We start from the raw sequence: 25,222 nt of genomic DNA, 5'->3' as shown, positions 1-25,222 counted from the left end.
AAGGATCAGGACCAGAAAGGTAAATTCAAAATGAATTAATGCAGATTGTTATTTCAGTCCATCTATTTTCCCCCAAAAGAAATAAACAGAATGACTGTCACTAATTTAAATTGGAATATGGGCAAAACCTTCCTTTCCAGCCATGAAGGAATATGTTCTTCTCAGAAATAGATGAATTTTTTTTTTTCCAAATTGAATAAAACTATCACTCATGAAGAATATTACACACATCTCATTGGGGTTTTTTTAAGTACAATGTTACTAAGAACTTTAGCAGAGCCAGAGAATTTTGCTTTCACAAGCAAACAATGAACAGTTCCTGCCTCTCTACTTACCTAGTTCACATAACCAACAACAATAAACCCACAAAAATTTAAAAAATAGGACCAAAAATAAGCTTGGGTAACATTTCAAACAAGAATTATACTTATTTCACTGCTTAGCATGTGTCATGCCTACAATGAGAGAGCAGCACTTGGGTTTACAGGTAAAAAAAGGGGTGTCTGTGTGCTATTTCATGCAGTGATTTGAGGCAGTAGAGAATGACAGGCTCTGCTTGCCTGTGGTGTGCTCAGCCAACCTACTCAGGAAGTCTGATAACAAGCATGGAAGGGACCTTTGGACTGGGAGGAGGGCAGCCACACCTGCCTTCATCTCTGCTGGACAGTTTGGTTTTGAAGCAGAACCTCACTGAAATAAAACCCCTGTTCCTGAGACAACTATAAACCCAAATTTTACTACATTAGAAGGAAGGATGACAGAAGAATATGAAGACAGACAGAAGGATGGAGTTACTCTGCAGTTACTACATACTGGACAGAAATGGATCTTTCCAAACAGGGTGACTGCCCTTGTTGAGGGCAGGGCTAGACTGCTAGACTGGGGGCTTATCCTCTATAGCATGTCCTGCTTCAAATTTTTATGATTGTCTTCAAACATAAGGGAAAGAAACTTACAGAGCAGAGCTTCTCAATCAATTAATTTTCTGATGCTGACAGCTGGGACTTTGAGGAAAGCTTCCAAATACCATCAAAGAAACTGTGAGACACCTAATACTGATGCAATGATCCTCTTCACTCCCTTCAGCTGATTTCCATAGGGGAGGCTTTGGTCCCATGTTCTTTCTCTTATTGACTGTGATTTATCTGTTGCCTGTCAGGTAAGGCAGAGGAGGCCATTCAAGCTTTCTTTACTTCTTAGGATTTTTCCCCTGAACCCACATGGATATTGTGGTAGGAAATGTTTCTCTTTGCACAAAAGAAACTTAGCAAAGATATGAGTTGGTTTCTTCTGTCACTGTAATCAAAGCAAGTCTTCCCTGCCATTTGCAACACTCAGGGGGAAAAGTGCTACTGGTCTGCTACCAATTTCCAGACCCACAATTTTGTTTATCTCCTCAGCTTGGCAAAACCAGGAATTGAAAGCACCATGGTGAAAAAGCAGCTCACAAAAGCTGGTCCTTCCACATGCCTGTAATACCTGGCATTTACTTACATTTGCTTTCATTTTCCTAAGACTGTGTATGATTATGCATCCTGTGGTGTCTTAGTCTATTGCCTAGCCATTCAATCATCAAAACCTATGTCAGGTTTAGATCAGCAGCATTACCATGATTACTTTATTATTGCAACTTAGCCTTGCAGGTAGCTGAGCAAAATGCCAGATACTGAAATAAACTTTGGATGGTCTCCACCTTCCAGCCTAATAAACTATTATATCTATATACTGTATTCCCCAGTCGATGCAAAACCACTATAGACTCCTCTGGGTAAAAGTCTAGCTCCTCCATAGATCATTATATGCATAATTTAATAATTTATATAAAATAGCAAAGCCTCTAATTAGCAAAGCCTCCCAGAGGCTTTGTTTCTCACTACTTGAATTCATGCAATATTAGAAACCTTAATATTGTCAATAAATTCGTTTAAGATTTTGAGAGCAAAATTAATTTTGGGGACTCCTTGACATAATAAATTATTAAAGGAATCTGATTAAAATATTTTTTTAAAATAGTTTTAGACTTCTACAAGTGAGAATATGTCTGCATCTATTTTTATGCTATTTAGAAAGAAAATGAGACAGGTATTTAGCCCCTTGCCTGTTTTATTTGCTGGAACAAAGCAGAATTTGGGTTGAAATATTTTCATGATTGAGTAATATTCACTTTAGAAAAAAACCACATGAATATGGAAGAAGCAAAGAGGGGATGAAGTGACAGAAGAGAAACTACTAGAGTGACAAACTGTGTGCTGTGTACAACATATATTAATGAACTGGCAAGAGAGTTGAGTTTTGATAGAACAAAAATTGCAGAGGAAATCATTATACAGTTTAATTAGAAGCCAAGGTGGTTGAATACCTTTAGCTTTAACAGAGACTGGACAACACTATTATCTCTGAAATATTGAAAATGCAAGAAAATATATTCCTGTAAGAAAAACACTCATTCACATTTGTGATTTTAAGTTAGAGTTATCAGTACAACAAAGATAATTAGATTTACACATAATAAATGTCTGTCTTACTCACACACATATATATATATCTACACAAGGAAAAATATGAACAGCATTTTACCTTCACTGATAAGCAAGTGAATTACTGAGACATGGAGAGATCCCTTCATGGAGAATACTATCAAAGTCTGGGTTTGTGGTTTTATCCTGAGAAAAGCAAGGAATAAGGAGAAAGGTGATAAGTATTGATGAGAGAAAAAAAAAACATATTGAAATATTTGGCTCTTCTTGTGCCTACCTTGAGTAGAAGGTGGTATTCACTGAAATAAAATGGCAGAAAACCCAAAACAGATAAGAAAAATACTTTTTCACAAAATATGAAATTAGTCCATTGAGATCATTGTCTCATGCAGCTGCTTCAGGGGACAACTAACAAAATATAAACAGGGTAGGCTGTTCATATTGTTATTCAGTTCTATAATTATTAATTTCAAGACTTGCTAGACTTCTGGAAAAATAGCAAATTTTTATTTGGGGACTTAGAACCATCTTAAAATATTCAAGAACTGGATGAAACTTGTTTGGGTATATAACTGACCCATTCCTGTTTAATTTCCTAAGATTTTAACTCTTGCCCCTAGCCTCAGCTGCCTACAGGTGCCCCCATTACCCATGCTGGTATTTTGACCTGCAGTCTGTAGTTCAGGCTACCCTTGACTCACATAAACAAACAAATAATTGAGGAGCATTGAGTTGGTGCAGATGGCTTTTAAATTTGATTGCTTCACATGAAGTTTCAAAATTTCTTATAAATCCCTTATGGAATTTTATGTTTTGTATATGAGGGGAAAGGGGAAGTCTCTGTGTTTCTTGGGAGGAGGTCATCTGTATGGAGAAGCAGATTCAAAATTGGAAAGACATTACAGGTTTTTTGTAACTTAGTGTCTGCCAAGTGCTGGTAACTGTGAAATAAAATTAAAATTATCCACAAATTTGATTTTTACTGAGGAAAACTTGTGTCCTTCTGGGGACATTAAATGCTCCTGGAATAGCACCACTGACACTACAAGTGCTACAGCTCTCAGTTTCTGCCTTTGGGGGTGTAATCCATGGAGTAAAATATGTTGGGTTATTACAGTTTGAACCACTGTATGAACTCATATGATTACTGTGAAAGAAGCATAAAGGTAAAGGTTTCTGGAAAGACAGTAGGGTGGAAAGCACTTCAGATGAAGACTTTCTAAAGGAAGATTAATGTAGTTCACGTAGTGACTAAATGCGAAAGAAACCACAATTTCAGGGGTAGATTTCAAAATTTTCAAAATCTGAGTCACTTACACCTCTGTAATGTACCAGAAAGTGAGAGGATAAGTTCTCCGCAATTGCATTTGAGGGCAATATTGCATATCAGACAAGAAAACTGATCAGGATTAATTAGTAGGTAAGACTGTATGTATCACCACAGTAGCTATCAGGTGATCTATAGAGATAATATAATGATGGTTTTGGGAGGCAATTCCATTTTTCTCTGCATACATATTTGTGAAATTTGGAACAGATGTTTACAGTGTTCAATGTATTTTAACAGAGGAAAAGACAAGTGTATGAATCAAACCTGATAAACAATGGCTTGCAACTAGAGGCGACGAGGTCGGTGAGTGCTGTTCTCTGTGTGAATGGCTGTTCTGAGAGCAGAGCTGCCCCTGTGGGATTAAGAAAACTGGATATATGAGCTCACTGTAAGATTTCTCTCCCCTCAAGAAAATAGGCACACCTTTCTTCTGTTAGCAATATCTTTGTGATCTGATGCAAAATCTTTTTAAACTTTATGTCTGCTCCTTGCTCTGCAAAATAAAAGATGGGAAGCTGGAAGATTACATCATGAAGCTGGGAGATTACATAGTTCATGTTTTTTCAGAGTTTGGAAGATAAAAATTGCTGTCTGTCCCCAGCAGAGAGGTACTTCCCATACTCTGGCTGTATAGTACAGGTGGAAAGCCAGTGTGTCTGGGGCATGCAGAATGCCCCTGCCAGAAGAGCAGTGCAGGGCTCCTGCCCATGGCCCTGCTTCTCCAGGGTCTGGCCCTGTGCAAGTGGTTGTACCACACTTGGTGTATTTTGGGCTGTCATGTGCCCTGCAGGCAGTTCAAGAGCACTGTGTAATGCACACCAGCTGCCCGAGCAGCTGTCTCTGGCAGGGAGGGTTAGAGCCCCTCCAAATCCCTTCTCTTTCCTCCTGCCCTGCAGGGCTGCAGGGCTCCAACTGTGTCTCCCTCTCCAGGACAATCATTTCCAGTCTAAATTTGTTGTTGCTTGGTAGCCTATAGTCTATAGTGAGTTCCAGGAATGGTTGCTTTGCTCCTTCCTCCCAAATTAAACTCTATGGCATCAGAGTATTTATTTGTCTGCAGTGTGGGCTCCTGCTGCATGTCCAAGAATGCAGTCTAGTTTCTTCACATTCATAAGAAAGTGAATGCTTGCTGTCTGGAAGGCTGCTGCAGAGCTGGTGCAATACTTACATATTTCAGTCTTCACTAGTTCTGCTGTGATTATGACTGAAAAACATTTGGAACTGCACATTTCCCCAGGCCAGATCAGATATTTGCCCAGTTTCATGTGGCTGAAACTCACTAATGCAGGGCAGCAGTAGGTCTACAGGCCATGTGTAGACAGGAGTGGCTGTCAGAGTTCCCTCTGCACACTGCTGCTGCTTTGGGCATTCCATTGGGAGCAAATGTGCCCCATGCTGTCTTTTTCTGCAGTTTCATTTAACTTCCCTTTCCCTCTTCCCATTCTCTCTAGAAAGCTTGGAATTCTCATTACCCTGGAGCACCCATGAGTGCCTAGCCTGCTCCCATCACCCTGGGGTTGTAACTGAGCTGCTGGCAGCTCCAGAGCTATTCTTGCCCTGTCAAACTACAAGTAAAAAGAGTCCTAATGACCCCGTGTAGGGAAAGTGTTACACTTAAATTGCTTTGTAAAATACTTTGCAGAGATGTAAACATTAAGCATTAAGGGAACATTTAAGTGTTTTTTTAATATGCCTTTATATGCCTTCATCTGCCTGAGTGTTCCCTCATGTCAGTGCTTTTACAGAAGCCAGTGATATATTTGCTGAGGTGGACATTGAATGCAACTTTGAGTAGGTCATCTAAGAGCTATAAAGAGAAAGAAAATTCTAGATGGTTCAAGAATTGTTAAAATAAATGAGAAGTTCTCTGCTTACATACTTATTTTCAATATTCTTTCATCTCAGGTTTTGGATGAGAAGCTGATTTTTGTGAAAGTTCATGCCCCTTGGGAAGTGCTGTGCACGTACGCCGAGGTTATGCACATCAAATTGCCTCTGCAACACAATGACCTGAAAACCCGAGAGTCAGCTTTCAACTGGTTCAGTAGACTCTTCAGGGTGGATGAAAACATCATCAAACCTGAGCAAGAGTTTTTCACTGCCCCTTTTCAAAAGGAACATTTGTCTAACTTCTATATCCAAGACAAAGACACATTTTTCAATCCTGCAACTAGAAGCCGAATTGTAAGTCCATGGAGTATTTCTAGCATTTACTCTTAAAAAGAAACTATTCCTTTTATCAAATCAGTGTAATTACCTTCACTAAAACATCCTCAAAATTAAAAATATTTGGGATGCAATAGTTCTATGTAATTTATGAAACAGCCTGGGCAATCCAGAAGGAAAACTTTACTTACATTTGTCCTATTTCTTTCCCACCTGAATTTAAAGGAGGCATTTGTATGGTTGGTATACCCTATGCAATTAATTTTGTCTATACTGCTTACTCTTTCCTAGCTTGATTGTATGCTGAGACAGATATAGCTGCACATGATTTCTTTCAGGTTGCAAGGACACAAAAATATTTTTTTTTAAATTTCAGGTTCATTTTATCCTGTCCCGTGTGGAATATGCAACAAAAAATAATGTGAAAAAGTTTGGCATTAACAAATTACTGGACACTGGAATCTACAAAGCAGCATTTCCCCTTCATGATGTAAGTCCAGTGGTTGTAACTAAACTTTGAAATAGAGGTAACTACATTATATCTAGAAGTCTGAACTACATCTAGGTATATATATCTTGTAGATATACCAAAGGATACAAGCACTGTTCATTGCCTTATTCCTGGGTTGGTATTATATCCACATAGAAGAATAGGATGTGGTTTTGCTAGAGAGATATTCTTCCAAAGCACTGTTGGTTAAAAATGTGTTTCTATAAATGAAAAACAATATATTTCACATGAGAGTTCTTAAGCTTGCATTCTCTGGGAGATGTATTTCAGTAAAGTACCTGGACTGAGAGATAGTTCCCATGACAATGACACACTGCATTATCAGTCCTAAATCAATGTTCCATTAGTATGCAATTTTCCAATATTACAGTTCCTGTCAACATTGTTGATAAAGATGTAGACTATAAATTTCATTTTAGGGTGTGTGAAAATCATGCACAGTGAAAAACAGTCCTTTGGTTCCCAAACATGGGAGCAAACTTGCATGAGACTCAGGTTCCTACAGAAAGACTCTGCCCAGCCAGTCCAATGCCTCACAGGTGTTGTCAGAATCTTGCACTTCACTGGTTTCAATTTCCCCTCCCAATAAATACAAATCCAACTTTTGCAGCTACACTTCTGAAGCTTTTTAAATTATATCATTTGAATAAAAAAGTTAAGCTGAAATATACCACAGCTAGCAATAGCACAGAAAAAGAAAATCAAGGAGAAAAAAAAAATCAGATCTCAGAACATTCGACAAAGAAAAAACTTCATATGAGGCTGTGAATGCAAAGTGAGCTAAGTCTGAGGGCTGATTTTCTGTATTCTATCTATTGCATAACCACAGCATCCCAACTTGTCCCCCTCAGAGCCACCATTCTGTGCCCAAGGTGTGTTCTGTCGAGGAGACATTGAGAACATGGGAGGTCAGGAATGATAACTGCTTCAGCTGCATGGACTTGGCTTAAAATATTTAGGAGGCCTCCAAGGTTTTCAAAGAAATTTTTAAGGCAGAATCAAGACAAACCATGCTTCTTGTAAGTAATCAAAGCTTTACAGAATAGAATTCATATAATTTGTGACTAGCTATTTTTAGGATTTCCATTTAAAGATTTAAAACCTACCATGTAGGCTATTTCTGTCATGGCATGGAGAATTTGGACTCAGTATGACTAGTAATGAATGACTGTCTTTTGATACAGTTGAAATTATACATCACAGCTACACTGAAAATGAAAAGTAGCAGATAAATTTCCACAAACATCACTTATCTTGTTGCATCACAGATATAAATGGAAAAAGGTTTTATTGAAATAGCTTTTTAAATAGCCTAGTAAGAAATACAAATATTATCTCCATGTGAACCCTCTTTTAAATTTAAAACAGAGACTAGAGGTTTTGGATTTTTCCTTCAGTCTTTCCAGCCTGTATTTTAGTACAGTATTGTTTTGAAGCAAAGCATGTGCAGCATGTTAAAGCTACTTAAAATCCATTTTAGTTCAGTCCTGTTCTCTAGTTAGAATGGATCCTTTTTTTATTTTCTATTCCTATGTGCCAAGATGCTGACATGTGCTTAGATTAAGTTCCTGATGAATCTCTGTTATTTTCAGCTCACATATGTACAGCATTTACTTTAGCATCCAATGCCTTTCTGACAATCTTCTACCCTGAATCCTGGTGTGTTCTCACAGCTGCTGCTCCTTTTCCTGGCTTGCAGTAGGACTGTCTAAAAGGCTACTCCAGACTTGAGCTTCATGATGTAGAGATTGTCTGTAGACATGAGAGATGAGCTGCACTGGTTAGATTTTAGTGCTATCTCCTCATGCTGATGTTGTTTTGCAGTCAAGTTTTAGGCACCTGTCAATGGATCCCAACTGCCCAAGTGAACGGTATCTGCTCTACAGAGAATGGGCTCATCCTAAAAACATTTTCAAACTGCAACCCCTGGATTTCATCAGGTTGGTGTAACTGGCACTGTACTAATGTAGGGAAAATGAGAAATCTATATAATAGGTCTGGTTTTGGGGAAGTCAAAGAGACATAGGTCAGTTCTGAGGGAAGATACATACACCCAGATCAGCTCACACACAGGAGCATAATTTGAGATTGGTTTAATGATGACCTGATTTATGAAAAGCCAACCTTTGAAAATTGAAAGTTCATTATCTTTTCTCTTTTTCCATTTCCCCCCCCCCCATTTTTATCCTCTTACAAAAGCATGCAATACTACTGCAATCCCATAGTTGAAACCAGAGGAATATTGCAATATGGGTTGGCATAAAATGTATAAAGAACCACTTGAAACAGAAATGCAAATTTACTTACATTTCAGGAAAAAAACAAAAACCAAAACAAACAGACAAACAAAAAAACCCACCTTTTTCCTCCACAGGAAATACTATGGAGAGAAAATTGGCATCTACTTTGCGTGGCTGGGCTTTTACACAAATATGCTGACTGTGGCTGCAGTTGTAGGAGTTGGCTGTTTCCTGTATGGATGCCTGACAAAGGACAACTGCACATGGAGGTACCTGATCAGCCCTGGTTTAACATCATGTGCAATTTTGGTCAGTCCTGTACACAGGGGGACAGTACAGGGTTTGCAGGGCACTGCTTAATGAAGGAGGCAAAATCAAAGTTTTTGAAAACAACATGGTGGATTTGAAGGCAAAGGCATAAAATATTAGAAAAAAACATTAGAAAAATATCCATCCATGGACTATGGATATCCATGGGAGTTTGCTATTTCATAATTTTATTTATATTTTGCTTGAGGTTCACCCTACTTGCTGTAGAAACAGGAAGAGTGACAATCAGAAGTCAATGCAAATTGCCATAAGACATAATTTGCACTGTGGTAATTCTTAAACTAGATACCCAAAGATGTTAAAAATTTCTTTCCTCAAATTTGGGAAAATATAGGAAAAGCAACAGCACAGGGGCCTTCAGCTGCTTACGATACCTTGGAAGGCCATGACACAGATTCTCTCATCAGAACACAACAAAATTCAATCATGGCCAAATGGCCCAGGGGAAAAAACATGATGGCATTGTGTCATTCAGGCCATGCAGTTGTATACTCCCTCCTGGAAGAGTGTTCCCAATCCATGCTGAATCCATTCCACAGCTCCACCCCTGTGCCCAATGTATACCCATTTAGCTTTTTGCCAGTATTATGATGTAGTTAAACAGCTCAGCTCTCTCCCTGGTGTTTCCCCCCTGGAGTACATGTAGAAAGTAATTCTGTCACCTTTCATCCTCCTGCTGGGTGGAGATTCACCTGTGACCTGGCAGCTCCTTTGCCATCTCTTAGGAGACAGGCCTGCAAACCCATGAATAGTGAGCAGCAGCTCCTCTCTGCACAGTTTCCAGTCTGATCCTGTTTAGAAGACCACAGGGACCAGGCATTTCTTTGGGCTCTGCAGCTATTCCTTGTTCTGCTGGGCAGTGCTGCTCTCCCTTTGGACCTGCTGCAGTAGCATGTGTGAGCATGCAGCTGTGGGTTTCCTACTGAAAACTGTGAGAGCTTTTAAGAACTGTTTCATTTTTAGTATGGGCAGTTTTGAGAATTACCACCATGTACAAGAGATGGAAATTATTTATTATTTTATCATGTATCACCCATTTTTGAGGTGAGGACTAAGAATGGAAATGAGGATATGTTGCCACGGCAAGTGGTGGGGATGGAATTCTGGAGTGCAGCTCACTGGTAACTTTTTCCTTAATTTCCTGATATTATTGCACTGTCTTCATGTGTGAAAAAGGACTAAACAATTTAGTGTTGGTGAGTGACTGACTAGTTTTCTTTTTAGCCAAGAAGTATGTGACCCCAACATAGGAGGTAATATCATAATGTGCCCCCAGTGTGATAAAGTATGTACCTACTGGAACCTCACCATCACCTGTGAATCATCCAAGGTAACTACATTTGCAGCTTGTAGACAAACTTTTGAACTTTAGTTGCACTTTCTCTAGTACTACATATAAAACAATGTTGGTCCTCCATTAATGTCCTGAAGAGCTGCTAAAAATGTTCAAATAGTTGTTCATTTTGATACAGTGACACCACTTCAAAAAGTAAAAGCAAAATGAATTGCTCCAATTTGATCTAAGATTAAAAAATTATTTTTTTTCATATAGCTGCTGATATTTTAATGGAAAATTGGTTTCATTTCTTTTTGAGGAAAGATTCATTTAAAGCCTTGGTTCAGTAGCTTTGAATCCATTTTCCAAGGAAACATTTAAAGCTTGTTTTGGCATTTCTAATTTCTGCCTCCTTGCTGCGTGAAGAAGTTATCTGGATCTATGCCTTGAATTTGATCCATGTTGCCAAGGAGAAGGAGAGGCTGGCATTGGCTATGACAGAAGCTGTGACACAGCCATGTCCTGTTGTCTGCTCTTTATTCCTGTCAAAAGGAACCTCACTTTCTTTCCCCATTACCCTGTCTCATTAAGCTAATATTATCCTTTCATCATTTCTCTCTGTAGATTCAGTCCCAAAACTGATTTTTCAGCTATTCATCAAAAAATATTTTGCCCAACTTTAATGTGTTGTATAAGCACACTTCCATGGTGAAAGAAATAAGAATGCAGGGAAAAAGCTATGGTGGAAAAAAAAGGGAGATAGTGGCCACAGAGGTATTTCATCAGTGTGGTGTTAGTAACTAACTTATTTGTTATCCTGCTTATGAGATCCAGATGTGTCCATGGCCTTAGTGGCTGTACTGAAAATCCATAATTCTATACTTAGTTCCCAGACCAAAAGCACTGTTTTTCCTCTTAGTATGCAACAGATGGAAGTTTGATAGCACACCATTTTACTATCCCTCATAATGCATATATGGCTTGTATTTTTAATTTTAAACTTTGCATTTAATTTCTTTGATTTACTGGAGAGTGGTGTGCATGGACAGAAATTGAGGAAACACTATCCACAAGGGTTGTTTATAAAAGTACATAAAAATGAAAATCAGCACTGTCAGTAAGCAGCTTCTGGTTTCTCTTCTGGGTTGGTGTGGAAGAATAAAAGTGGTCGGTTGTATTTTAAGACATTTTTTTCTTTTCCACTTTTCCAGAAACTCTGTATATTTGATAGCTTTGGAACATTGGTGTTTGCAGTATTCATGGGAATATGGGGTAAGTCGATTTCAACAACTGTGGTTTGTTATCTAATTTTGGCCAAGCATCCAGCATTAGCCAAGAAAACATGGATAAATTTGCACTGACTTCATTTGCTAGCACTTAGGAATTCACTGGAAGGTAGTTCCACAGAAAACAAGCCTATTCACAGGAACTCACCATAAGCAAACAGAAAATTATAGTCTTAAAAATTAGTCTTCAGTATCTGTTCTGTTTTGATGACTTGAAGAAAAGTCTGAGGGAAGTGGTTAAGGCTGCCACATGTTCATCCAGCAGGAGCCAGCCACATGCTTAAGTGTATCTGTCAGAGGAGATGGGGTTTTTTCCCAAAGATTTGTGGAGATGCTTGTGCTATTAACAGCTGTGTAACTGCACAGTGCAATTGAAAAAATAGAAATTTGTTTTATTTCCCAGGAATTTTTTCCTGCTGTCTTTATTTAAGGAGCTGATTGTAAAAAGTGTTATAGGTTACAAGCACTAGATTTGCATTTTAGCAGGGAAAATGTGTATGAAACCAAGATGTTTCCCATAGGTGAAAACACTTGGTGCTATATTCGAGGGATTAGACAAGATTTATTTTCCTAGAAATAATTGATTTTATTCCCATTAACAGCTTTGTTAGCTGGCTTTTATTGCAGTGTCTTATCCAGTAATTACAGAAGTTCCATGTTAGATCTGTATACAGGGTGCCATAGAGAAGGTACCTCATGCAATATTTTGAAATCATATATAGGCTGACAAGAATGCAAAATTTGCTTTCTTTCTAAAATGTATTGTATTTTTATTTCCATATGATGACCAAAAGTGCTTAAAAATAACTCTTGCTTTAAAGAAATGTAAGATGAAATGTATCATTTCAAAAACAAGTTTTCTTCCAAAACATATGCTAAGGTCAAAATACCAGCAGGGAATTCACTAAATTAAAAGTTATTATAAGTTTGATATTAATGTAATCTTCTGCCGTCATGTCAAGAGTTAATTTATTGGTAATTTGGTTTTTAATTAAAATTGTGCTTCCTATTTTGAAGAATGGTTCTAAGACCAATAATTACAAAGTTAAGCTTCAGGGCTATAGAGGTGGCTGAAAGGTCTATTAGTATTCTTGTTGTAAGTCCTCTATATAAAGAGGTGAGTTATATCACAGAAATTCAACCAAAATTGTACTGAATCCAAATGACCCATGGTCCTGGTGTAATTCCAGCTGTAATTTTCACCTTGCTCTATTATTTTTTTAGACCTGCTTGTCCAAAACAATTAATATTAGACTCTTAGATATATTATTGCATCATTATCATCAATAAACTTCTAATAAGTGCATATTTTCCTGTGTGTATTCCCTTCAAAAATCTTAAACACCAGGGAATTTGGCCTCAGGGGTTAGCCCTTTTTATACATCAATGCTCTGCCAATTCTTCCTTTGATGGTAAGACTAGATTGGCAAAGGTCATGAGCAAGAGGCAGCTTCCACTTCCCTTGCTGCCATTCGTGGTTCTGCTCCCTGAGCAAGATCAGTTAAACCAAACAGTGTTCTCCAGTGGGGGCCCTTCTGAGACCTTGGTGACACAGCTTCAGAGGGAGAATTCCTGGGCCAGCCTGAAGGGTGGTGTTGGGAGACACACAAAAGGGGACACCATTCCATACAGCACGAAATGACTGCTTTGATCTCCTGATCCTGAAATGCCATTTGTTTCCACTGTTGAAACAATCTCAATTCATAATGAAAGGAAAATGTCAAATCCAGCAGGCTCCTTTCCTGCTCTGAAAGACCCAAGTTGGCAGAGAGGGGCTGGGAGGGCTGTCCCTGTGTTATGTGCCCTTGTGTCACAGTTAGCACGTGAGGCTGTCATCACAGGAGGAGTCCCTGCACTTCTGGCCTCTCGAGCAGCAGCTGAATTTGCAGCTGGAACAAATCAGTATGGCCTGTAGGTTCCTGTGATTTGGGCTGGGCAGCAATTAGAGATTTATGGGAGACTAATGTCCTTGCTCTGCAGGAGAAACCAGATGAGACCCTCTGGTCTGCTGCTTGCAATGTCCTCGCTGCTTCTAAGCATGAAGGAGTGGAGAAGTCCTGGTGAAAGAGGCCCCTGAATAATCAGGGGAGCAGATTTTTCTGGAGTTTTTGCCTCTTTGCAGATGCCAAGGTCATCTTGCAGCCCAGCCCATGGAGTTTCCTGGATTTAAAATGTTTCAGTTTGGGATTTTTCAACCACACCTGATTTTAGACATAACCTTTAAGGTTTGGGCTTGTAACTGCATGCTGCTGAGATTTCATCATTCAGAATGAGGGCCCAAAGTAGTAAAAAAAAAAAAAAAAAAAAAAAAAATTGAGGGTTAATTACTCCCAGACAATGAGAGAAATGAGAGTGCAGTGATTGGATACTACTCCTCCTGGAAACAGTGCTACAGAGCCACACCACTCATTTAATCTGAGACTGCACCCTCTTCAAGAATGAAGTATCCAGGTGTGCCAGGGAATGTGGTACTGACATCCAGCATCCTGAGCTCCTCCCAGCCTTCCCATCTGGCTTTGTCATTGCTGCCAGATCTGCCTGTGTAATGTCTTGGGACAAGGTAATGAGTTTGGCTGGATTCATGTTTAACCAATACAATTTAGGCATCTCTGTACCTGATCCCTCAATGCTTCCAGCTGCAGGAGCACAGTCCAGGGAAACAGCTGGCCCAGCCCAGGGAGTTTTTGAACTTCATACCATACAAAAGAGCTGCAATATCTCAGGCTTGTGCTAGCAGAGTAAGAAAGACAGCTGTATTTTAGCAGTTTTACCTGAACAAACATTGTTTTTGTTGTCTGCAAATTGATAACGAGTCTACACAAAAATTGCAGCATGAATGAGCATGAGCTCTTCCCTGCAACAGTTTTTAGCATACTCAGTTTAATTTTTCTAGAAGTCCAGCATTTTGCCTTCACCTATCCAAACAATCTAGTTTTTAAGCATCCCACGTTAAACTTTTTCAAAGCAGTCTGTAATATGAAATCCAAAGTGCTCGTATTTTGGCCTTAGGCAGAAAGAAAATACATAGATGAAGTACATCCATTATTTAGCATGTGGTTACACCACCATTTACTTCAAGTTTCTTATATTAAAATACACATACATCCAAAAGCATAATTGCATAAAGCAGTAGATCCATTGCATTAGCCAGTAAAGGTTTTATTCTATGTCATTGAAAAGCTGTATGGAGCACTGAGCCATGTGTTACAGCCCAGAGAGGTCAAGCAGTGTCCAGTACTCATGTGGCATTGCTGATTTTGTCTGTCATTTTGGATAGTTACATTTTTCTTGGAGTTCTGGAAGCGTCGGCAGGCTGAACTGGAGTATGAGTGGGACACAGTTGAGTACTTGGAGCAAGAAGAGCAAGTTCGCCCAGAATATGAAGCTCGCTGCACTCACGTAGTGATGAATGAAATCACACAGGTAAGAAATATTTTGATAACTGGTGATGGTTACTGCTATAGACACTGTGAGCAGACACTATGGAAATGGTGAATCGGAATTGGATCTTATAAATGAGCAGTGCCTCAAATTGATAAGCTGGCCTGGAAACAGTGATTTGATAAAGTACAGATGCAGGGAGAGGGAACTGATATCCAACCTAAAGCATTTTAAAGCAGTTGCCCGTTTGAGGACCTTGCACTGCTGAGGTTCCTCTGTCTTAAATAAACAGAAGTAGGCATTGTCCCCAGCTTAAAAGACTAAGTCTACTTTATTAAATCACCCAAGAAATTATTAATTGTTGCTGTCAGAGGCCAAGATCACAGAGCATTTGCTATCTATACCTAGGGTTGCATCAGGAAAAAAGGGTGGATAAAGGGAAACATTGCATTATTATATATGGGTTTTTTAAACAGAATGAGTTTCAGTTTGAAATATGTATAAATAGCTATTGTTGCTAAGTGTGTATGGATGAAATTATGATTAATAACAACAAACTTGCAGAGACAAGGATAAACCTCATTTCAATGACAGGGGATTCATATTTATGAGGTTCTTAGTTTAGATTACTATTTATTATACATTTGAGTATCTTTAGCTTCAGCGGCTTACTCAAGTTCAGTTTCACTTTTTATTATTCTCTGTCAACAGATTACTCTGAATTTTATCTAATCAGTTGCATTGCTTTCACATCCACCTTATACTAATGTTTATTAGAGGGCACTTGAAAAGTTTCAAAATTAACTGCCATAGTTGAAACTATCCTATATAGATCTTCTTTTTATATCTTGTACTATCAAAAAACTCCTCCTGTTTAAAAGCTTATAAACCTATGCCACCTTGAATATATAAAGTCATAGCTAGAAAGTTCCTTTCAGACAGTTCAAAGAATGAAGAATGTGCTAAAATATTTTATTTTGATCCTCAGACATTCTTTAAAGACTCAGTGAATTTTCACAGTACCACATCGAGGTAGTAATTTTCCTTGGTGAAACCATCCCATTGTTCATATGGAATACATTGAGAAATACAGACATCAAGCACCAACATTTTAGTGCCTGCTAAATTTAGCCATTGAAGTTTGAAAGATAATGACCTTGGATACCATGATCAGCCAAGAAGGATGGGTCCATTCAAAAGGACTATGCCCCCTGTCATGGCTGAAGTCAGTAAGAGCTGAGGACCCTCTGCCTCTATGGAAGTCATTTTTATCTTAGAAAGGCCAGCAAAAAAAGACCCCTGTAATCAGGCAAGACTTCTGAAATCATGAATAAATGTTGAGTTTTCAGGAAACAAAGCAAGGTACTTTTTTCCTTTTTTTTCTGACCTCAGTATAATATAGAGTTTAATTGGAATACGCAAAAAAATAGGAAAGAAGATTGTGTGCATCCTTGATCTGTTTCTTAATGTTTTACAGCAAGAAGAATACGTGCCATACACTGCATGTGGGAAGTGTGTACGGATGACCTTCTGTACAAGCGCCATCTTCTTCTGGGTAAAGTTCTTCTCTTATTCTTTCCTGTCATGAATTTGTTTTTCTAGTAAGTGTCTAAAAACAATCCTCCTGAACTGAACAAAAAATGAGAATGGAACAGGTTCAGCTGGATTTCCATCTCATGCATAAATCAAGCCCGTAAGGTATGGACCCATGGAGAAGGTAGCTGTAGTCACCCAAGACTCACTAGCAGAACGTATCAAAATATCCTGCAGCTGTAGCTTGTGAATTATGCTTGTGAAGATGGTCTATTGGTTTTCCCCTCATTATTTTAAGACAAATGTCTTTGCTTTTAGAAGGGCAAGAAGGGGAAGACTTTGGTTTATATCCTTTTCTCCCTGCTAGATTCTGTCTGATTTGTTCCAGCTGTGTTCCTCCATATTGTGTCTCACAGTCCCTGACCTCTTTCAGGTTTTGTGTTTCACTTAACAGAGCAAAGCTGGGTGCTCTTTAATCTTCCAGAGCTGCTACTTTAATTAAAACTAAACATTGAAAGCAGTCCAGTCAACCATGACACAATATATAACACAATGAGCAGGCTCAGAGAGATTGCCTTGAAAAGCTCTGTGTTTTAGCATGCTGCAGGTTCTGCTCATCTGTAGTACAAAAAAAAACAGCTGGAAAAGACCTTGTTCTCAGTGATAGGATGCAGATAGGAGATAGAGTGGTGTCTGGCAGCCCAGGAGAGCTTCAGAATTGACACATTTGAAACACAAAGGAAAGAATACTGATTTGCAGTTGGGTTTAAATAGGTCAGACTTCATGTTGGAGAGAAGAGATTTCTGGGGTTGTCATTTGTGTTGCTGCACAGTTACTGTGTGTGGGGTCAGGGAATGTAGTTCATGGCATTTTGCTGAGATAGTGAAAATAAGATACACAGCCTGCTGACCTTAAGTTGAATAATAGCTAGAGAACTAGCAAGAAACCAAAGCAGGAAGAGAAGCAGAAAGAGGAAATGGCAAGCAAGATGGGGTACCTGGATCATTGTTGCAACTGGAGACCACATGACTTGGCTTAAATTTTTTCTATTTCTTTGAGGGGTCTGTAGTCTGTAATAGTATCATGTGGAAGAGAAGGTGCAACCCCCTCCATAATCAGTGTTGACTCTCTACTACATTTTCCATCCTGCCAACTGTCCAATATGAAGTTTTCTCCCATCACATGCCTCGAGGTGTAAGATTTGGTTACACTTCTCATTATATTGGCTTACATCAGCACAAACCTTGTTATTAGTCATAAAACACATCATCGCTTTTTTTTCCTGCAGATTTACTATGCTGCTTGAAAAAAAGGCTTATTTTATGGATTCAGTATTTATTGCTTTGCATCTTATTTGATCATCCTCTTGCAATGGAATGACAGGCACAAAATTGCTCTCCTTTCGCCTATCATAAAACGTGCTTTGAACTCACTTTTTCCTAATGTCAGTGGTTGAACACGAACATCTTTCTTGCATTCCCTTGGCAGATCCTTTTGATTATTGCTTCAGTTGTTGGAATCATTGTCTACAGGCTCTCAGTTTTCCTGGTGTTCTCTGCAAAGTTGTCACAGCACATCAGTGGAACGGAGGCGATCCGCAAGTACCTGACGCCGCAGACGGCCACGTCAGTAACTGCTTCACTCATCAGCTTTGTTGTCATTATGATTCTCAACATCATCTATGAAAAAGTGGCCATCCTGATCACTGACTTCGGTATGCTGCTGCTGCACCTCAGATGGAAACGTGGCATGAAATAGATAGACAAATTAGCATTTATATGTATAGTAGGTATTGCAGTAAATGAGCACCTTTACCAAGTCTTTCAGAATTTTCTCACAAAATCACACAATACCACCTAGAAATTTTCCAATATAGATTTTCTCAATATCAGAGAAATAGGATATTCAGCTCTTTGCCTGAAAAGTCCTTACATAGGCAGCATGAAAGATCAATTGTTTACAGTTTTGTGCTTGTGAAACATACAAAGCAAAGAAAATTACTACAACAACCAAGCTTTATGAAAACAGATCAGTAAGGCGTAACACATTCAATTTTATTAGCTTTTGTTTATGGGGAAAATAGCTATTTTCTTGTAAATAAGTGAACTAAGGTCACCATTCCAAAGCTACATACCACTCTGATGTTGTTAAACAGATAAACAGTCACGAATAATATTATTCTCTATATCCAGGCCATCAGCATTAAAGTTGCTCTTTTGCTTTAGATGCATGAAGTAGTGTGGTGTTTTCATTTAATATTTTTTCATCAGTTCAAAGTGTTACATTTGCATCTTTCCTGAGTCTGCTGGATTTGGGTGCTTTTTCTTTCCCTGAGTTATTAGAATTTTTTCTTCTTCTCGTTCTTTATTGTCAGGGAACAAGTTATTTTATTTTTACAACCCATACAGCTTTAGAATTACATGATGGTTACAGTATACATGGGGATTACGTACAATCTAAATGATAATGCTCTCAGTTTATAAAGGAACATGAGGCATACAGATACTTTGCAGCTGAGCCTCTAGAACAACTTGTAGGTTATTTGTAGGTTGGGTTGGTTGTTTTTAAATTTATTTACTTTTCTTTCATTGCAGAACTTCCAAGGACACAGACTGATTATGAAAACAGTCTGACCACAAAGATGTTCTTGTTCCAGTTTGTCAACTACTATTCTTCATGCTTCTACATAGCCTTCTTTAAGGGTAAATTTGTAGGTCACCCTGGAAGTCCAGTTTATTGGCTAGGAAAGTATCGCAATGAAGAGGTAAGAATGTAGAGTGTGGAATCAGTCCAGGTATTGTGCTGAAGTTAGAAGTGTATAAAGTAAAACACAGTTGTACATATTTAACATTAGGGTTTAAAAAGTGACTGCCTCCCAAGCTAATTGCCTCCTCATTAACCCCTAGCATAAGAGAATATGGCACAAGACCAGTTGGACTTAGAAATGTATTACTCATACCCAGAAAAGTGCATTTTACCATGGTCCTACAATCTGTGTCTGGGCACATAGGAAGGAGAGAATATCAGCAGAAGCATTCCTGTTTTGCTGGGTGACCCTCACCTGGTGATAGCACACAGCTATCATGACTTCACCTGGTATTTCACTCTTTCACTGGTATTCTGTTAACGTATCATATGTGGCCTGGAATTTTGAACACCTTACTGGAAAGGTTTGCCTAGACAGTCTTCTTCAACTGCTTTCAGTAATATTATTATAATGAATCAGGAATGCCTAATTTTAAATGCTTCATTCATGCCTGAAAATTAGCCAACTTCAAAAAATGTTCCTGTCTCTCCCAACCTTCAGTGTGATCCAGGTGGATGTCTCCTCGAGCTCACAACCCAGCTTGCCATCATAGTAGGAGGGAAAGCTATCTGGAACAACATCCAGGAAGTGCTTGTTCCGTAAGTTCAAACTGTTAAGTAATCTGCTCTTCCATATTTGAAAAATACTGTTTTGCTTGATGCCATCAGGTGCTTGGTCACTGAGTTTGGTTAGTGCATACTGTATTCTGAAAGAGTAAGACTTCTCCACAGAGTCTTTTTTGGTCTGGTACTCTGGGCTCCTATCTCTGTTGTTTTAACTGATTTTAATTCTAATCAGAAATTCTTCCTTCCTCTGCAAGTCAAACTCAGTGTGTTTCAGGCTGAATATTCAAAACTGAGGTAGTAGAAGCTATGAGAATATTAAACTGAAGACTTGATTAATACTGATTGGAAGGATTTATTGTTATACATTGGGCTTTTAAAAGGCATGTATAAGTTACTACTTTAACTCAGTAAATATAAATCACTATGATTCTGGTATATTGCCCCTTTACACACTTATTTATGGTTTGTAAAAATCCATTTTTGGATAAGGCAACAAAAGGAAAGAAGGAAGTTTTGAATAATTCAAAATAAATAAATCCATTCTTTAAACCTGTAACAGCAGAAATGTGTTTTTTCATTTACTGAACTTTTAAGGTTCTTTTACTAATGTTAGTGTTCTTTTTCTCCCTGTCTGTTAGTTTGGTCAAGAATCTAATTGGAGGATACTCTGCAGCTGCTAGATCAGAAAAAGTTGTTCCACGTTGGGAACATGACTACCACCTCCAACCCATTGGAAAACTTGGACTATTCTATGAGTATCTTGAAATGGGTAAGGAACAGTTTAGTTTGGATTCACTACCAGTACTGGATACAGACATATCTAAAGAAAAGCTTCATACAGGCAATGTTTAATATGGTGGAGAGAGGAGACATTAATGTTTTTGAGACAAATTTTGATGGACCCATTACAGGTGGTTTTATAAGCTTTTATTAAGCAGCTAAGCCTTAATCCATTTTATAACTAGGAAACAGCATGTGATTGTACAAGGAGGAGTACTACTGCTTCCTTGCCTAATCCTGTGAGAAATGCATTCAGAAGGCAGACCCCTGCTGTGTTATGGTGTTGCATAGCTGATGCCTGGAAAGGCTGACATGGGACAGAGACTAGACAGTGCAAAATGAATAAAATAGGTACTTATTGAAAGGATACACCTTGGACAGTACAAGAGCCTGGCCAGGGCTACACTCAAGCCTAATCCAAGATGGATCCTGGTCACAAGTTTTACACTTCTATAGGTTTTGGTTCATCTACATATTGGGGTCAGTTGTCCAACCACAGCCCCAGGCTATGAAGCCCCTTGGCTTGGCCCCTTCCCTTCCCCACTGTTTATGGTTTTTGGCTAACAGTTGTCCTTGATTCTCTACCTAGAAAGGGATGGTTTTGTCTAATTAACCTCTGAAGAGAACTTACCAACACTTAATATGAAGTTTCAGAGTTACATACCAAGCAGCAGAGAATCTGAAAAATGTAAAAGCTAAAACCCAAGGCATCATTTCCCCCCCTTAGTTATCATAGCAGAGTCCTGTGTCACACTGCTCTGCTGGAGGTCTGCAGTCACCAGGACTGGGAGCTGGCAGGCCACAGCTGGTTTGTTGCCACCATCCAGTTTACTTAAGGCAGGACCCAGACACCAATAAGATGATCGTTGGTTTGCACCTTCCAGTTCAGTATGGACACAGCTAATCATGAGATCTCCAGGTCTTCACGATAAAGATGTCAGAAAAAATTTGATATTTGAATACTCAGAATAGTTCCTCATGCTGTGTTGTGATTTGTAATATTTTCCTGTCCCCTTCACCTAGCAGGTTTTTTCAGGTTTTGCCATGTTGTGATACTATTTTCTCATCCAGAAGATTCACTAGGAACCCAGCTATTCTATCTTGTTTCACCTATCTGAATTTGAAGTATATAAACTATACACACCTACACTTGCTTATCTCCAGTAAGTGAAAGCCTCATCAACACAGGTAACCTCTCCCTTTCCCAGTTATACAGTTTGGCTTTGTGACCCTGTTTGTGGCCTCGTTCCCCCTGGCTCCTCTCCTGGCTCTCATCAACAACATGCTGGAGATCCGGCTGGATGCGTGGAAGCTGACAACCCAATTCAGGCGCATGGTTCCACAGAAGGCACAGGACATTGGTGCCTGGCAGCCCATCCTGCAGGGCATTGCCATTCTGGCCGTGGTCACCAACGTAAGTACACTGCCAACAGCTGCACAAGATAAAATGCCTTCACTGCAGGTGCTGCATCCAAATGTGGGAAGGTTGTGTGTGGCAGCGCAACTGAAATGATCCTCGAGGCACACCTTCTTAAAAAGGAATTTCAGCTTCTTTCTTGTGGACTTAAAAATACCATGTGTGCTCAAAATTGCAGATCAGAATTAATTTTCTGAGAATTTGGACACTAATTTGTTCTCCGGTTGCACTTAATTTTTTTTAAGTACACAACAAAGAAACTGAATTTTAAGAGAAAATAAGACAAAAATTCTGATTAATATACTTCTAAAAATGAAATTCAGACCTTTCACATGTTTGTATCAACTCACCAGTATTTTATTTATAGACTGCTTTGTGGGAATAAAAATAAGCCATTGTTATTTATCACTGTGGATTATTTGATTGCTTATTCTTAAATAGTAGCTATTATGTATTAACTTACAGAAAATTCTTGCTGCTGGCCTTTTTTAAATGGAGGAATGACCACTGGTTTCTTCTGCAGAGACAATAACACCACAGACTATCCATGGGGATATTGCCTTTCTCAACAACGTTGCTTCAGCAAGGTTTTCTTCTTTTATCAGAAAGATCCAAATGTGTTTTGCTACTGGATAAGATAGCTGTATTTCCTAGTCAATCCAGCTGGATCTTGTAATAGCAGTATGAGACTAGGAGCTGAACATGTGTCTTAAGTTTGCTTTAAAACACTATACCTTATCACAGTTCTCATGGTATTCAGGGCAGAGTTAAAGTGGCTTTGGTGACCTCACATTGGCTCAGCCATGTGTAGGCTTCTGTTAGGGATGTCAGTGCAAACAGAGCATCAGCCACTCACCTCCATGGGGCTGTTGGGTGCCAGGGGCTCAGCTCCAGAGACTGTCACGTTCAAACAGCCCCACTGCACGTGATGTGAGGACCTCAAAGAGGTTGCTGTTTGTTGCTAATGAAGTGTGGGCCATAAAGCCATGTGCTTGAGCAAATGCTAGAAGCCGTTTTTCTCCTTTAAGTTTGTTTCTTTTCCTGTTTGACATTCAGGAACTGATCCAAGTCATCAGTCTTTCCTTTACCAACCCTGCCTTGATTTTACCTTAGTACACAGAAAGCGTTTCTTCTCTTCTACATGACTTGTTACAGCTGATTATACTTGGGTAGTGTATCATCTTCTTCATGCATCTTCTCCTTCATGCATGTCACCTTCATAGCAGCTGCTAGCACTAGCAAGCAACTTTTGCACAAAGCTACCACTTTTGAGAGTTGCCGTGAGGCACCAGACTTGCCATTGCATCTGTTGTTGATTTGAAGACTGATTTTAATTAGTTATGGTATAAATGGAAAACTGTGTGCAGTAAAGCTTGGAAAGAGAAGAATGTGCTGTTTGTTTGTAGTTCTCCAGTGCAATACTCTGAAATGCAGCCCATAATTCAAGAGGAAAAAAGTTTTTCCTTTGAGAGGATGCTGTAAGATTAGCTCTCTTATTTCTGTCCTTGAAGCTCTCCGGAGCACATCTGGAGATCATTCTGAGAGAGGGAGGAGAGTGAGACAGGGTTCAGATTAAGGATGATGAGAGACCTGGGACCTTGCAAAAAAGATGCAGTAAGATCAAGTATTAAGCTCTGTAAATACTCTATTCCAGCATCTTTCTGATACAAAGAAGCAGCATCAAACTCATTTGGTCCAAAGGGAGAAGGAATTTTTTTGCCTTACTGTTAAGCTGATATTGATTCATTTATGGTCTGACTAGATGAGCTAATGAACAGAAAGAAAGTTTATTTAACAAAAATTTTCTATGCTCGTAATTCAGGCTACAAATACTCTGCTTGCACTCTACTTTTAACTCTACTTCAGAGTTAAAAACAGAGTAATTTAGCTGTGAGGTCGTCTCCCTGCAACTGCAAGACACAGTAATATATACTTCTTGTCAGTCAAAAACACCTACTCAGCATGTAAATATAAACAACACATAATTTTCACTTCATTTCACACTGGCATATAATGCTTAAAAACAGTATTTGAAAGTGCATGCCAACTACATTTGATTTAAGCCAAAGTACAGTACAAGGAAAACACCTTATCCTTGAAAATTTTCAAAGAGTTGTAGACCTAGGATGCCTCCCTTTTGTTTCTCATCAGCCAAACCTTCTCTCAACTGAACTCACTTGTAACAATATTCTGGAGAACTAAATACAGATCTTGGACCTCAGTCTCAAAAGGATTGTTTCTGCAACTTTTATCTTAACTACAGTTTAGCTTCTCAGGTTCTTCAAAGTAAGCCAACTCAAAAGGTAAGGCACTAGAATATCATTCATTATTTGGCAGAGGTGCCACTTGAGGTGGAGTGGGTCTTGCCCCCTTTTCAACTCCCTGCTCCTTCCCTTTGCTGTCTTTCCCCCTTTTACATTGTGCTGGCACCAGCACTGTATGAACACATGGGGAATCAGAGCAGGGAAAGGATCCAGTGGTGATTCCCAGTCAGATCAGCATTGTCATCTGATCTGCTGCATGGGGCCAGGAATGGCCAAGCCAGTGCAGAGCACAAGTCAACTGCTACAGGCAGAGGCAGGAGGTTGTTTTAGCTGCACTGCCACCAAAGCATTGTTCAATGTTCTGTAGAAGAGGCATCCACTCTTTTTTTCACTCTTTCTCCTCTCTCTCTCCTTCCCTTTTTCTACAACTGTTACAAATACCTCCTCAGGCTGGGACTGGATGGCTGGGAATGCTACACAAAAATGGAAATTTTTTGTCCCATGTCTTCAAAATACAGAAATCCAGACCTCATGAATTGCAGACTGACATCATGGGGAATATTAACCAGTTTTTATGTTCCTCTGTTACCCATTACTGCTTGACTTTGCCCCTAACTCCATCCCACAATTTTCCTGTAGTTTTTTCTGCTTCTTTTATATACATCTCTGCCTCCTTCCCCCTGATCTCATCAGATCCTTACTTCACACCTTTCTTCTCCATGTCTCTGCCCTGGTTCTTTCCATCCACGTTGTCAAGTGGGTATTTTTATCCCAGTATGGGACAAACACTTCTCGTTCAGTCCTGGAGTGGAGCTGGTCACTCCTTCCCAGGTGCTGGGCACCAGAGACGCCTGTTGT

At 39.1% G+C, this 25,222-nt stretch overlaps 1 protein-coding gene across 2 annotated transcripts in view; it reads left to right on the top strand.

The window, feature by feature from the left end:
* Positions 1–25,222, top strand: part of ANO6 (anoctamin 6) — a 67,392-nt gene that overhangs the window by 35,504 nt on the left and 6,666 nt on the right. For both annotated transcript variants that reach the window (XR_013774038.1, XM_079304152.1), the window contains exons 4-17: positions 4,045–4,110; positions 5,713–5,991; positions 6,350–6,463; positions 8,309–8,424; positions 8,859–8,993; positions 10,279–10,384; positions 11,542–11,602; positions 14,894–15,039; positions 16,475–16,552; positions 18,020–18,245; positions 19,126–19,295; positions 19,839–19,936; positions 20,542–20,672; positions 21,892–22,097. Coding sequence is in view for 1 of the 2 variants with exons in the window: in XM_079304152.1 (XP_079160278.1) it covers positions 4,045–4,110; positions 5,713–5,991; positions 6,350–6,463; positions 8,309–8,424; positions 8,859–8,993; positions 10,279–10,384; positions 11,542–11,602; positions 14,894–15,039; positions 16,475–16,552; positions 18,020–18,245; positions 19,126–19,295; positions 19,839–19,936; positions 20,542–20,672; positions 21,892–22,097 (1,932 nt within the window). In the remaining variant the exon portion in view is untranslated. The remainder of the gene's footprint in view (positions 1–4,044; positions 4,111–5,712; positions 5,992–6,349; positions 6,464–8,308; positions 8,425–8,858; positions 8,994–10,278; positions 10,385–11,541; positions 11,603–14,893; positions 15,040–16,474; positions 16,553–18,019; positions 18,246–19,125; positions 19,296–19,838; positions 19,937–20,541; positions 20,673–21,891; positions 22,098–25,222) is intronic.

This window comes from Erithacus rubecula (genome assembly GCF_903797595.1).
Source record: "Erithacus rubecula genome assembly, chromosome: 4".
NCBI lineage: Eukaryota > Metazoa > Chordata > Aves > Passeriformes > Muscicapidae > Erithacus > Erithacus rubecula.
Note: the sequence above shows the minus strand (reverse complement) of the source record. Positions and strands in the feature narration are given on the sequence as shown.